Here is a 16109-nt window from a genome sequence, read left to right as displayed (position 1 = left end):
TTTGCTAACATAACAGTAATTCAGTAATAAACTACTGGTCACACATATTTAATCCAAGTAAGATTAGCAGACAATGAAGCAAAACATAGTGAGTTGTCTTCAACCTAAGGTGAAAAAATGTCATATGTTCTTCATGAATGATGTAATTGTACAGATGTTCAAAGTCTGTTTAAAGAAACTGGGGTGTTATTTTCATTAATAAAAAATATGAAATTTCCCTATCCGAAAACCTGCATATATGGTAAACTTAACATGAGCGAAGGCGAAGAACGAGGCAGTGGAGAGGAGGCAGGGTCCAATCTTGAACGCTAGTCACTAGCCCCAGTCAACAGTACCTTTCAGAAGCTTTTTGATTAGTACAAATTAGTTATGCCATATTCTAATTCACATTTAACAAGAGCTGTCATATAACTGGGATAATTGACATGGGATGTGTCTGAAACCTCGACATGTGTTAAGTGATTGGAAAGGAGAGGGTGAAGGCCACACTTTGAGCCCAGCTACTACAGAGTAGAGGGAGTGACTGTGAAAAGGACTTTGCAAGAGGTAATGAACCTGGCCCAATGTCTGCTCAGCAGGTACAGACAGTCATTGTCAGTGAGCTTAGGCATGTCTGAAGGTGTCATGTCCTGGTCTCACCATGTGCTGCAGACAGTGGATCAGAACACAACTGAAGGCAGTAACTTGTGCCCTCGGAGAATGGCTACAAGCCATGTTCTGGCATTATTACAGTTAGGGAACAGTGTGCGTCATTACAACATCGGATAAATTAGGGCTTTTTCTTAAGAGGACATTATGATTCTCTACTTACATCAGAAATTAACATATCTTTAAAAAAAGCAAAATACAGTAAAACCAACTCTGGAAGAGGGATGCTATTTGTACCATTTTAAACCAAAAAAACACTAAATGGGTTGGTTGCGATTAGCTACATAACTATAACTTCACTATGTATTATATTACTTGTGACCTCATATGGCATGCCAGATCACATATTAAATAAAGAAAGGTATGTGGTACAAGTTATATTTTCCTAATAGGATAGCATAATCTAAGCATAAGTCTACTCTTGATCATTGCATAAGTCCACTTTCAGGAAATATTATAGCAGTGATTTGGAATATGATGGCACTTCATTACATGTGATCTCACAGAGACAATAAAAGCACTTCTAAGAATGTGAAATCATTTGTTTGGGTTACAATAGCCTTTTCTATGGCTATTATTTTGATGAGACCGTTAGTTGATGAGTGGTGGGGTTACCCCATACTTTCTCTAAGGTGAAGAAGCATGGAAAATTGAGAATATGTATAGATTTTAGTAGCTTGAACAAAACACTTTGGGTGGAGTTTCAATGGTCACCACATATTGAAGATTTGGTGATGACGTTCTGGGAGGCTAGGTACTGTACTAAGATAGATCTTGCCTCAGACTACCATCAAGTGGATTTAAATCCGCGTTCCAAGGATGTAGCTGCGGTTGTGTTCCCAGTAGGTACATTTCAGATCCACCGGCTGTCTTTTAGTTGGGAAACCTAAGAGTCTGTTTTTCAGAGAATCAGCTTCAAGATCTCATAGGGAGTATCTGGTGCATGTAGGCTTCCAGGAAGATTGAATGATTGCTCGCAAGGGCGCATCAGAAAAGGATGACGTACTGAGGAAGGTTTTACAGAGGCTATAAGAAGCAGTTATTATGGTGAACACAGAGAATGTGAAATTAAAAGCAACAATGCTGTCGGACTAGGAAACTGAGGATTGAAGCCTTTAGGACCCTGTTCACACAGGCCAGGAACAGGCTTCTTCTTATGCTAGTTTTACCCCAAGTTCATTCAAGATTTTGCAAATAAAACAGAGCACATGAGTGAACTTTCGAGGAAAAGAAAGGCTTTTGTATGGAATGAGGCATGTGAATGAAAGCTAGTCCCCATTCCAGATGACCAATTTGCATGCATGTTTGCAGATAAAAAGGACTGAAGGAATATGAATTATTATGTGCAAGTATAGACTTTGTGGAAACTAAATGTTTTCTGATTTTTGGATTTCTGTGACTGCATGGATGCTCTCTAGTATGTCTTGTTAATGCCACTATGCTCTACAGTATATCTGAAGTAATAATATGTTGTTCTTCAAAATATCTTCCAATATGTTTCTGTGTACTTCTGTATCCCTTTGTGATGTTACTGTGTTCTGATATATGTTTTGAGTCACCGTACTAAAAAGCCACAATATCCAGCACTATTTCTTAGATGTTACTGTTGACATGTATGTGTGTTCTGTGGTACGTATTCTCTGATATTAATGTGTTATGCAGTAGGTCCTCTGAGTTGCTATCGTCTGCAGATTGTATTGTGATGTTACCAGGTTCTGTAGTACATCTTCTTGGATGCTACAGTGTTCTGCCATATGTTACCTGTGGCATTGCTCCATTCTGTAATACATACTCTGTGACATTCCTGGGTTCTACCGTTTATCTTTGGGAATGTACCTAGGATCTGAAGTATTATTTCTGTGACATGAAAGTGCTCTGCAGTAGGTCTTCTGTAATGTGAAAGCCCATAACAGTAATAAGCACAGTTATGCATTTCATGAATTACCATAACCATTTTTTTATTAGGTCTTGCTGGCGTTGCAGCGCGAAGCGCTGCACCCAACGAAACTTATAGCCGCCTTGCTGTCTCCCAAGGGAGACAGAGCTGTGGACGAGCCAATCCAGACCTGTGCACGAGCCGACTCAGGTCTGTGAACGGCAACGTGCACGCTCACGGCGTCACGCTCCTGCCCTCCGGCATCTCTTCCGAGGCGCGCTCCAGGCCGACGGGCTCCACTGCAGGCTCCAGCGCGACTTCAGGTAGGCTGTATTTTACCCTTTTTTTTTTTTTTTCAGCGGGGTCCTCTTCAGCCGCGCTTGTTTATTTATTTCATTATTTTCTCGCAACGGGCCTATGTGAGCGGGGCGTGATTACAGGGCTTTGTTTTCCTCATCCGAGTCAGGTGATCCACTCAACTGTTGTGCTGTGGTGTCGACATTGCCTCTGGTTTCCTCCGCTACTCGGGAGTGCTACCTCTTTGAGTGTGTGGATGTCGGGATCACAATTACTACCTCTGGGAGCCTGTGCCGTGGGCCGGGGCACCAGATTCAATGAGCTCTGCCTTGCTCAGCTAATACGTTGCTTCAGGCGCTTCTGCGGGGAGTTCTCCTGCTGCGGCTGTCACGAGGACCTCGGGTGTCCTCCTCCTCCGCTAGCGTGAGGATCTAGGCCCATACTGGCTCCCGGATCCGGCGTCACCTCATTCAGGGCACTGTCCTATTGCCCAAGGAACCGCCTTCACCTACTGAGCAGGTTGTGGCGTTCCTGGCTCCCCTCTGGTCACTCTGGCTATTTGGGGGGCTTTCCCCCCACATGGCAACAATCCCACCCCCTGGTCACTAGCACTCCCAACAACCCTGCTCTTCTTGCTTCTAACCACGTGCGGTTCTGGGCCCAAATCGACACTTGTGCCCCAGCCCTTTGTCTTCGCTGCGGGTCACAGGAGCGATTGGGGTCTCGACTTCTCCCTATGCGTCTGTCTCTGCGATTTGCTCAGTCTCCCCTGCAGTGAAGGGCCTTGATTCTCTCGGCGACCCTCAGCAGCTACCTCCACACCGATCCTGCTCTCCTGACCTCCAGTTGTACTGCCAGACCCTCCGCCTCCTCACACTGATGTCTTATGTTATCACTGCGCCCGCTCTATACCTGGAGGCGGGTCGGAACATCTGCCACTTAATTTTGCCATCCCAAGGGTGGGGGATTTTGGCGTACTTGCATCTGCCCAGCTGGTGCACCTCTCCGTGGTGCTCGTTACCTCCGGATATCGATTAGGCTGTGCAGGTCTCCACCTGTTTTGGTCTCCCTTTTGGTTTTTACCAGGTCCGATCTTACATTGCCTGTGTTTTCTTTCCTATGGCAGCATATGGTGCCTCTGCCAATTCGGGAACGTTTAGCACAACGCGGCTTCAGGGCTCAGCAGGCATAACACAAGTGGGGAATTTCACTTTCCCCTGCTGTCGCACATCGTTCTTCAGCTTGCAATACGACAGCCTCATAAAGGACAGTAAGCGGAAACCAGGGTCCACCCGGTACCACAGCATGTGCACACATGTTCCAAATAACCAATATCATTGAAACATGTTTATTTTCACCAACCTTGCCTAAGCCTACTAAGTTTATGTACAGCCGGCCACGAAACACAGGATGCATTAGATATCTTCAATCCTGCAAAGTGTATGTTGTTTTTAATATACCGAATTGAGGATGCAACAATGGTACTGCTATAAGCTTGAAAGCAGATTTTTGTTATTTGAGCAGGTTTGCTTTTATTGCCTTGTATTTGTGAGCAGAGCGGAGAATATTGGTGTGCCTGTATAGAAGCACTGCGCTCTGGAATGCACAGTGAATATTTTCGTAGAGTGCATTGGTGATATTTCTTGTGTTTTGTAAGGATATAAGGAATGGACTTGAAACAGGTGCTTACAGCCCTGAAGTTATAATCTTAACTTTTCAGGCAAAAACACTCAATGATTTCTCAATAATAAGTGTAAAAGCATTGATATAACTGTGTTGTTCCTGCTTACATTTCACATGCTTTACATAATCCTCCATTCCCCATGAGCATTTCCTATTTCCGGGATGTTGTTACTTTAAAAATTTTTAGAGTCAGCATATTACTCTTGTCTCTCCTCCCTCATAACCTATTTCCCATGTTGTGGTTCTCCAGTGCTGCGAGGTCATACAAATGGCAATAGCGCCATGCAAATATCATCACTCCACTGCACAGAAAAAACGAAAGTAAAAAGAAATTGTCATTTTCAACACCAAGAGCTCTAGCTTTCACAAATGCGAGACCTGTTGCATTGCAAATGCTTGTTATATACAGCCATAACTTTCAACGCCCACCACGTTTAAAGAAGACAGAATATACTGCTTAATTTACATGTCTTTATACCAACAGAATCGAACAGTGAAAATGCCATTCAATCGTTTAATTTTTAAAGTACATTTCTAAAATAAAAACTTTAAAGCAGTGCCCTCTTTTTAGAAAATGCAAGAACTATCATGTTCTACTTACCTCTTTTACCAGCCCAAGCAGGTCAGCTTCATATGCAAGAATATCCCCCATCATAAGGAAATTTAGTTTGTATCATAGCAAACTCCTACAATAAATAGAAAGCCTTCAGTTAAAAAATCTGATTAAGAAACAGCTTGAAAGGCAGCACATCACTTGGGCTCAGTTGCATCAGAGATTTAAATGAAATGTAGAAACTCTTGTGTGCAATAGCTGGGTCACGCTGAGGGACAGTCGGCCTTCCTTTAATTCTACTTCATGTAAAAGCATTTATGGGTCCTAGGATTCCTTGTACATTCACAGACAGAAGTTGTAAGATTGAATGCAGGTACTAGAGGTAAGAGAACAGTCCTTAAGGGTTGGAAAGATACTGCTGCTCAGCCTGAGTGTCTGTGTGAGAGAATGTTGGTGAATGGAATGTCCTTGTGTGTGAGAGTCAGCTGGTGATGGGCTGAGCAGCAGTGAGGCTGCTCCTGGTGGGGCTCTCTTTAAGATGTAACATCCATCTTCAATAAACCTACTTGAAACTACATGGACTGGATCTACTTCATTACAACTCTTCCTTTTTATAGCACAGTTAAGCAATATTATTCAAAGGGGAGGGAAAACCCAAGTTTATTAGTCGGAGAGGAGCCAGAAAGCTTGAGAAGAAGCAGAGGGCCACCATGGTCTAGATCAGCTTGACCCCTTCTCCTTGGATAAGATTGCTTTTGTAAATAAAGACCCCTGAAGTATGGACTGTAATTCAAGACATTACTTCTTAGACTGTGTGATGTTGCAAGGTGTTATATAGGTGGATGGTTCATGAAGCTTGACTTTTCCATAGTTTTTGGCAACTAGGATCTCCGATTTGAAGGTCTGGCTTTAGCCAAGACCTTTATATTTTACCAAAGTTATATTACAATATACTTACTGGCATGGGCTTTCAACCACCCCTCTTCATCCATTGATCTGTTGTGTCATTCACATATTACTTTTGCCCACTACAGCTTAGAGAATGGGGCAATGGGTCAGCCGTCTTCGGCTATTCACTAACTTCAATGTGAGTGACAGCATCCACACACACAGTAGTTTCCTTGAGTGTCAGGTACTACTATGGCAACATGTACCTTTTGAGACAAAAATAGTCTTGCTTTTAGCTTCTCTTTATATTATTTAAGCTTGACAAGGGCCCGACAGCTCCCCAACAATAAGGTTTTGTAAAAATATGACAAAACAAGCATTGACAAAGTTTCAAAGCAGATAGTCAACGCCAGACCTACACGCTTTGCCAATGGTAGTTTCTTGTGGAGCAACATGAGCTTTCTACTGACATGTACTGGAGTGAATGGCTATTTTCATGGTCATAACAAAGTATCTTATACAAATGCTGATAACACACTAGAACCACAATTAGTGACAATGTCAGTCTTTACTGGTGGTACAAATTAAATGTAAGATTTTAGATGAATTCTCTACTGATTTCACCATGTGAAAACGTTAATCACCTCCTTTATATTTAATTAAACAACTGTAGTCAGAAGGCAGGTAAAAACACAAGACAGTAATATTCCTCTGGGTGGAGTCAAAACCCACTTCACGAACTTAAAGAATTTGTAACAATTCAAGCAGACAGATGTGATGCAACACCAGAAAGTACTCCAAGGTTGCATACCGCCGCAAAAAGGACAGTCCAACAGCCATTGGTAATGGGAACTTCAGTGCTTCCTTATTTGATCACCCTAAAATTATAATCACATTTTCTATTTTTAATCCTTTAGAATGTCTGTTTTATGCACTTGGTGACTTCACCCACACAATCTGATGCAGCTGAGTGTTCTACACTGTGCGTCCTAAAAAGCGACAGAAATCAGTGTCATCAGCACGCTGAGGTCAATTCTGGTTCTTCCTTCAAATTATGTTTCATATTGTAATGAAACAAGAAGACTGATATCTTTAGCATCAGAAAGAAGAAGTGACATGTAATAACTCATGGACTGCTAATCGTTTATTCAAGAGCATTCACCGCACCCACACTTTCTTCTGATGCACCAGATTAGTATTTTTCAGTTCTTTACTTTATCACACTACATCAATAGCTTCTGTTAACAACTGTTCTCTTCTAACACAACCACCACAAGTGTGCAAACAAGTGAAACATATACCTCACAAATTATCTAAAACCACATGAAATTCACCATTAAATCATATCCAAATGATATGATTTGGTCATTGAAATCCAACATTGAAAGGTGCCATAAGGATCGGAAGCCTTTATTTCATTTAGGATTTCTATTGCAACGTCAATTATTTTTCCTCCACCAAGGGTATAGGGCCTTGTATCCTGTTTAGAGAGTTCAAGGCTTTTTAGTGCAGTCCTATGGGGCATGACTGCCCATATACTTTGAAATGCTTTTCAGTTAACTGTGTCTACACGGTTCGTTTCGTCCTTTCACATGGGACTGGGGATTGCGGAGGTCTTCCTCAGGGCTGAGGTCCGAATACTCTTACCCTAGTTTTTCATTTTTAACAACAAGCACCAATTAGTCAAAAAGACAACTCGTCTCCAAATATATCATGAACACCAATTCACTCGGATTCGCCCTGGATACTGACTCACCCACAAGCAACACATCACCAAGAAAACCAAGATGGCCTCATATCTGATTTTTCTGCTAAGATTCTTACTGCCATTGATGCGCTTATACTCTCACATCTTGATTATGGCAATGCCTTGTTCAATGGCCTTCTAGACACACTAGCCCCCTTGATTGGCAATCATACAACTACAGCATACCTCATTTCTTTTCTTTTTTTTTTACCTCATGAAGAGCCTGGAAAAATACGACCACATCAACACCTCCCTGATGTAACTTCATTGGGTACCCTTGCTGGCCTACACCGTCTCTGAAATCAGGGCCACTATACACAAAACCAACAAAACAGTCACTAATGCCTATCAGTGGTCTCAGCACAATCTTAGCTAGGACACCAAAGGACTGGAAACAGAGAGTAAAAATGAAACAAAATAAGACACAAAGTCTTCGCCATCTATGTACCCAGGATCTGAAATGATATCAACCTATCCATTCGAGGCACTTCAACCAAGCTCCAATTTTGGGAAAAAGCTGAAGACACATCTTGTTAAAAACACAACTTCACAACACAGTAACAGTTCATTTCAGCCTCCAGCTGCCCCCACTTGCTGACTATATATTTATTTTTTACCTTGTACATCATTGTGCTGTCCTTTGGCTAGGTTCACACTAAACAAATACCTCATATATACGTACATACAGATGTTTTACAGAGGTTGAAAAGAAACCAGGTGCCCAGCAAAAACTTTAAAAATGGGGCACTTCTAATTCTGCACTTATAGTGCAAATAGTCAAACTAAAAGAATTAAATTAACTATTCACAACTAGTATTGGATAACATGAGCTCTGATGTTATCCAGTGTAAAGTGCTAACCTACTTTCCTCTTGGAGGCCTGGTTCCAGACAATCATAAGCCTCAATGACATTAAACACAACCTGCATCAGTGCAAGTAGGCCAAAACAAGCATCAAATAGCACACAGTACAGAAATCAATGGTCGCAGACCGTAATGAGCATCAACAGACCTAGGAGGGTTTGAGCATTAATAGTATCAGTCAGCAATGAGCATCAGTTGTCTCGAGCAGAGATAAGCCTTCATGGTCCAGGCAGCTAGGTGCATAAGTATTGGTCCAGGTAGTAATAAGCATCAATGCTGCAGACAGACATTGCAGCCCCATACTGCAATGAGCATCAACAGCCCCATGCTGCAATGAGCATCAACAGCCCCATGCTACAATGAGTGTCACGGACCCATAAAGAAAAAGAATGTCAGTTGCTTCAGGCAGTCATGAGCCTCAAACCTTGTGATGGAGCACGATTTTTGTAAGTAAATTCGTGTTCAATGTAATCTACCCTAATGCATGCTTTCATAATATGTGTGGAATTACAAACATATATTATTAGAGTGCACAACACGTGAAATGTGCATAAGGCACGACAAATATGATTGTCTTAGTTAATATAATGAGAATAATACTAATTGGATGTTATTCTGTCTTCCTAACTGCAGGAAATAAACGACAAAAGAAAAAGCTTTATTCTTCGTGAAAGTATAATATAGGCTTTTAGAAATTATTCTCTGTTTTGCTAAGTAATATAGGCCTTAGAAATGTTAGAGGATGTGTGTTTCCAAGCTCCTGTCCTTCAAATGTTACAAATGCTTCCTTAGAGTACAGATATTTTACCTAATTCGGAATAAACTTTTAGAGTTCTTTCCTGTCTAGGCGAGGGATATAGATGACATGAATGTAACTATTACAATATTTAAATACATTTGTAGCTAGGTTCTTTCCCCTTCCTCCCTTGGAAGTTATACAATATTTAGACAAAGAGTGTTTAGAAAATAGTAGCAAAGTCACTGTCAGTAGGCTGTCACACCATCATGATTAACTAATAGAGAGACTTGCTGAAGAAGGACAATGCAACATATTAATGGAAGAAAGGAAGTAGCATACTATAAAGATTCCTGTGGGGAAATGTTCCTTGACTACTTCACAAGATCAGTGACCTGACCTGCGCTCGTGGTATGCTGAATGCCGTGCTGATTCCCGATTCTCTGGCTGGCGTATCCTGCAAATCCTAACGACTTTACTAGAGACTTTGCACATCATCGGCTGGTGAAACTGCTCTTGCTATTCCCTAATGGCCGTGGGGTTCACTTTTCAGACTAATTGCACGCTGTGCATTAGTATTTCCGTTACGTAAGTGAACTGTGTTTCGCTGATGTTTTCTAACACTCTCACTCCTCTAAATCTGATGATCTGATGTCTTCATAAATGAGCTGGTAGGTTTATTGTGAATCTAACCTGTATCATTGAGAATCAAAGTAATACAATTCTGATTTGTGTTCGTGTTTGACCATTTATATTATGAAATAACAAGAAAACATAAATAGAAAAGAATAGTGTTTGTCTTTATTCCTGAGTTTTAAAGTTATTTGGACCGGTTTATAAAGACTAATGATTAGAGTATTTCTTCATTGTAGGTCCTCGTGGAGAAATAGCATTCCGTCTTTCATTATTTAGTCCCTTTTAGCTCTACCAAAGATTCATCGGAGGACTTTTGATATTGCTAACTGAGTGATAAGGACTTATGGGCCTGTCATTAGAGTTACGTTTCCGATTGTTATATAGTGGTTGGTGTGGATATGTGTGATGACAAAAATACCCCAATGCTTCTACTGTATCACTTGTGACCCCCTTACTGTTATTAACGTACAGTGACCCGCACAGTGAGGCCAGTAGGCAGTGCAGCCTGTCACTCTGTATGCATTTTCAGCACAAAGGTCATAGGATTCTCAGCCACAAATAAAGGATCCCAACATCCCCAGCTTCAAAGGTGCAGGAAGTTATCAAGAAACAAAAGAAAAATGAAAATATATAAAATGATTTAATATTAATATTTTAAATTAAAGTTACACTTTTTTATTTTGGTGTGATTTTGTTTCTAATTTACATTTCAGAAAAATAAATGAAATTTAATAAAGTCAACATATTAATATTTCACATTTACATTAACTTAATATTGCAGGGATGTTTTAAATGTGTTTCTAAAATGTAAATAAATATGTAAAAATATTTAACTTAAAATTTAAATTAAAACATTAAATAAATATATTTCACATTAAAATATGTTTACACTTTTTCAAGTTTAGTAATTTTTACAACTTTCTCTGTGCTTTATCATACAGAGATATCTTCCCCGATAGAGGGGACCTCTGCCTACTTTTGAAAAGTTACTTGTAGTAGTATCTTTTATTTGAAATTAATCATCCCATAATATTTGATTATTCTTCATGATTGATACCAATTTCCTCTGTTGTTCCCTATGTCCCAAGAAACAAATTAAAACCAATCGCTATTGTGGTTATAGTGAGAACAACTGACCGCTCGTCAATGGCGCAGCTCTAGCTCACCGCTTTGGGGTCTGATGCTATTTAACTGCCATAATAGAGACTGTTTTCAATGTTTCTCTGGGATACAGGGGAAATAGAAGAAATCAGTAACAATAGCAAAGACTAATCAAATAATGTGAGATAATAAACTTCAAATAAATATTATTTTATATTGTGAATTACATTTTGGATAAAACTAATGATTTATTGTTTGAACCAGTCTAATTTCATGATACTGTAGTGGAACAGTACTGAAGAACAACAAATGTAGTGCACCAGATGGTGACAACCCAGGGCAGAGGACATTTGGAAAGAACATCATGTTGGGGTGCACAAGACTGTTTTTGTATATCATGCCATTTCCCATCCCCATGTGCCTAGAGAGCTTGCTACAGGGTATGAAATGCAACATCTCAAACCAACACAGCAGATCCCTCTCTTGAGCTTAGGAAACAGGAGAACTGTCTCTGCATTGGGTGTGACCTTTTGGTCAACTTCTTGACTACTCAGCATATGAGAGGGTGCTGAGCAGGGAACTGTCAGTCTGCAGGAGAAAGTGAAGAGGGTATCAGATAAATTTAGGAAACATGGAGAAGCTAAGTAATGTAGTAACCATACATTTATTGGAGTAATCAAATAATGTGTAAATAGCCGAACTACAGGAGTAACTTTAAAGCTAGGTCCCCCAAATATCTCTTATAACACATTTCAACAAAATCCCCAAATCAGAGAACGCTTATCTTAAATCACTCAAATAGATCAAACACTTTTTCCTTTCTACACATCTAAACATTGATGAGCATGTGCTGGTCCTCTCTTCTCTAGGCTTGGGCAATGCAACCCTTGTGAGGGATCTCTTGAAACTCAAAAGCGCCCAGTAAGGCCATTCTCCATTTAGACTTTACCACCTACTAGACAGGTAGACCACATCTCTCCAATTTTTAATGAACTACACTGGCCCGCTACAGAAGCAAGATCTGCTGCCTTGCTTATACAGTCATTTCTCTAAATGATCTCTGAACCAAACTTTCTATGGCGCTGTCACCACAACTCCTTTCAATCGGATATCAGAATTGAACCCATGCTCGTGTCATTCAGGAAACAATGCAAAAATCACCACTTCCGAAATCACCTCTAAGACCATATTTCCCACAACCTCTGGAATCTAATCCAGACATTGTTCTACTGTTAAGAAAATGAATGCTGCATTGTTTGCTTTTCAGTTCATTATAAAGTGCACTAATGCCTTATAATGCAAACTGATTTCGTATGAAAATTGCAACAAAAAAAAATGCAAGTAAAAGAATTGTTTGCTCTGTGTTGTCATAGAGAAACCAAAAGTGGAAAGCTTCAACCCTCCAAAACCAGGTGAGATCCTAAGACGAACATCAGCAAAGCAAGCCCAAGAACAAATAAGAAGAAATGAATTCATCAGGCCAGTGGTCAAATGCAAGTTAATCAGAATAACATGTAGTAATGCAGATATTACTTAAGCATAAGGGCGAGAAAAGGGTATTGTTGCCCATGTGTGGGCAAAGTTGGAAATGGGATGCAAACCTTGCATGTGCCCTCTTACCCACAGCTGTGGATGTAAAGCAAAATGAAGGTAGTGCATACTTCATCGCTTCTGTCTAAGCCCCATCATGATTTGTGATTCGAGAAGTTCACATAATGCCACAAGAAGCACGTGACCACTCAGTGCCTAAGAGATACTCTCAAGACATAAGACACGGCTGGTTGTTAAAGTCTCCAGGAGCAAGAACCCCTTTTGTTCGATCTGAGCCAATTATATAGAACCCTCTGCCGTCAAATGGGTTAGGGTGATAAGGGCCAAGTGTATTGATTAGACAGGATATTCCTGCTAGAGCAGCAATGACTTGGAGGGGAGTATCAGGAGGATCACAGGTTTCTAAGCACCACTAAAATCAGGGCAATGTGGGGTGAGACCAACTATAAGTTGCAGATCTCAACTGAATGGAATAGCCCTGTGACATAGAACAAGAAGAAAACCTAGTTATTTCGTAGAAAAGGAAAAGATGAATTCTAAAGTGCAAAGTCCTGGAAATTATGTTGCCTATGTCATATCAAAATAGGGAGCTAATCTGGGGAACCAGATATATTGAAGTTTGAAAAGGTTCTTTTAATGTTTTTTGCTCTCTATCAAAGTCCTCGTGTTCTGTGTACTTCTCTGCCTCATCACAGTACCCATGCTCCTCTGCACAGGTATTTAGATGCACTCCATCACCAGTGTTTTGCCACAAGCATATCTTCTGTTACCCCCCAGCCTTCCCTCTTTCAGTTTATGTTTTCCCTTTGGACTTCAGTTCTACCTGGCTGATCTCTAGGGAGGTGCGTTTCAGCCATTCTAGCCCTTACTTGTCCCATCTGTGTCTTTTACTCCCATCATCCCATGTAGTATCTATGTTTACAATCTGTACTATTCTTTGCTCTTGTCCTATTCCCTCTAATGATCTTCATCACCTTTCTCTGTCACCGGTTCCCCATCCATTCTATCTGCAGAGTTTCTATTTTAAACACTCTGTTCTGCGTGAATAAATGCACATAAACACTTATCTCAATTTATTTTATTTAATGCGATTTTATATAGCGCGAACATTACCCAAAGGTGTCAGAGCGATTTACAAAAGAACCAGTTGCGTTACATAAGGACTTTGGATTACATGAGTTACATAAGATATATAAACAGGAAAAAAATGTGCAAATGTACAAGTGGAGCGAAAGGAGGGAAAAATTGCAAATGTACAAGCTGTAGAGTCACTCAAGGAGGAGATACAAACAGATAACCTCTAAAATCACATAGGAATGGTAGTAAGTACAAAGGTCTACTACATATACTAGTAGTTAGAGTTTTATATATACAAGTGGAGTGAGAGAAGGGAAAAATTGCACATGTACAAGTTGTAAAGTCACTCAAGGAAGAGATACAAATGGATAAACTCTAAAATCACATAGGAAGGGTAGTGAGTACAAAGATCTACTATAAATACTAGTGGTTAGAGATAGAAATATATATACAAATTGCAAATTCACCCAGGATTACACTTTAACAGCGATTAGGCTTGGGCAATTAAATATTACATATTTACAGAGCAGGACATTCTTGCCATCCTTCAGCCAGGTGTTCAGGTGGGGTTGCACTCAATTCCTGATGCTCACAGGAGAGGGGATTTGCCAGGTATGGGGAGAGGCAGTCTGAGGGCTACCTGGAAGGGGAGAAGGGGATCGAACCACCGAGGGCGATGCAGAGAAGGGTGGTGTGCAGGCAGGGAAAACTAGGGGGTGAGGCACAGAAGGGGGGTACCAGGGGATGTGATGCAGGAAAGAACTGGCGGTTAACCTACAGAATTCATAACAAGCGGCCGTTGTATGGTGCGCACGAGAGGGAGGCAGCGTGGAGAGGGGGTGCAGGGAAGAAGCGGCCCATATTGGGGTACAGGGAGCCTCACCTGTCCACATTCGCTGCACAGGTCCTCTTGCAGCACCCCTAGAAAAGCCTCCTCCCGCGCATGCGCACTCAGAGCGGCTTCCCTCGCCTGTAACCAAGGAAACGAGCCACACCTCGCTCTCCAACGAGGCAGTATGTCATCACATCACGTGGTATTCAGGCACCAATCAGTACCTTGGTGCGAGCGCGGCACTGAAACGTGCGCCGTGAATAAAGAAAATGTGTGGATTTAATCGGCCATGTTAGGGTGGGAGAATGTTGTCAGAAAAGGCAAGGGAAAAGCAAAAGGAACTGTAGATATTGCACAGCTATTAAAGAAAGGAGAAATGTTGCTGCCGTGCAAGCAGTGTATCGTTATCAGCTGTTGATATCCATTAATTCAATTGAATAGGACTATTGTTCTACATATTTGGTATGTTTATAAATATATTAGCGTATTACAAGTATCTGGAAACTATGAGGCAATCTAACCTTACCACATAACTCCCATGTTATCAAACTCCTTCTTGTGTGACATTTGTGTTTTTTCCTGGTGCCTATGTGTGACATTTCATTGCCTCGTGTGTGACACTTCGAATGACTTTATAGTCAGGGCTATTGGAATTATGCGATTGTGCAGCCACAGCAATGTTCGCATGATTATAGATTTGCTGCATTTGCCACATGATCCTTCATCTGCTGCATAATCTGCAGATTTTAACAAAAAAAATTGTTTCTAGCTCAAACTTTTCAAAAGTTATCAAAACGCAGCAACAAGTGCTGCCGCACAGTGGAAGGCCTTTGGCAAAGTAGGACCGGTCACTTTTCTGTTGCTGATGTGGGGACACAGCTAAGGATTGAGGACACCGCACTCTCGCCGAGGCTCATCCAGAGCTGTGTGAATTTTCAGCAGTAATTGTGCAATCCATCCGAGGAGTTTGGCACAACATCGCCCAGAATGCCCTGTCTCATTCGAGCAGCCAATTAAGGGTGGGCAATCTACTTAATTGGGCGAGCGTGTCAAGTACGAACCATCTTCCGCCAGCCTCTGAAGAAGTTATTACGAAACGCGTCAGGCTAAGTGAAGTGGCTGTTATATTAATCGGAGAGAATGTGGTTTCCATACCTGAAATAAAGCGTGTAGCGAAAACTACTGTCTCTCGAGTGCATCTCACCCGGGTGGGTAACTTTGAGCCTGCATATATACATATATATATATATATATATTTTTTTTTTAAAGCTTCATCATATCTCATTCACAGCACAGATTTACTACAGAATAGTAGGACAAAGAAGCAAAACGGCACAGAAGGGCTTCTTTTTAATATATTATTTATTTCACCAGTGCATACAGGGGACAGTCTACGTGTTTCGGTGCTTGCCTTCCACAGGACAATCATATATGCATACATAGTCGCATTTCTTCAATCAACCTTCTTGCCGTTTTAATATTCGGCCTGCTCTGGTTACTGGAAGCTGGGAGTTGTCATCTTCACGGTCAGAGATTTTGAAAGACGGCAAAGAAGTAATAACAGACACGGGCTTTCAGATTCAATCTTTCTTTCACCATCTTGATCAGAAGATCAATTAAT

At 41.0% G+C, this 16109-nt stretch overlaps 1 protein-coding gene across 1 annotated transcript in view; it reads right to left on the bottom strand.

Moving 5' to 3' along the window:
• ARMC9 (armadillo repeat containing 9) overlaps positions 1-14611 on the bottom strand; it is a 442743-nt gene extending 428132 nt beyond the window's left edge. Inside the window, exons 1-2 of the mRNA XM_078667778.1 lie at positions 14540-14611; positions 5106-5190 (exon numbers count right to left, since the gene is read on the bottom strand). Coding sequence (XP_078523904.1) covers positions 5106-5159 — 54 coding nt within the window. The 5' untranslated portion in view covers positions 5160-5190; positions 14540-14611. The remainder of the gene's footprint in view (positions 1-5105; positions 5191-14539) is intronic.
• Between the last annotated feature and the right edge of the window lie 1498 nt (positions 14612-16109).

Source organism: Lissotriton helveticus, chromosome 11 (assembly GCF_964261635.1).
Source record: "Lissotriton helveticus chromosome 11, aLisHel1.1, whole genome shotgun sequence".
NCBI lineage: Eukaryota > Metazoa > Chordata > Amphibia > Caudata > Salamandridae > Lissotriton > Lissotriton helveticus.
The sequence above is the reverse complement of the archived record's forward strand: the minus strand, read 5'-3'. Positions and strand labels throughout refer to the sequence as shown.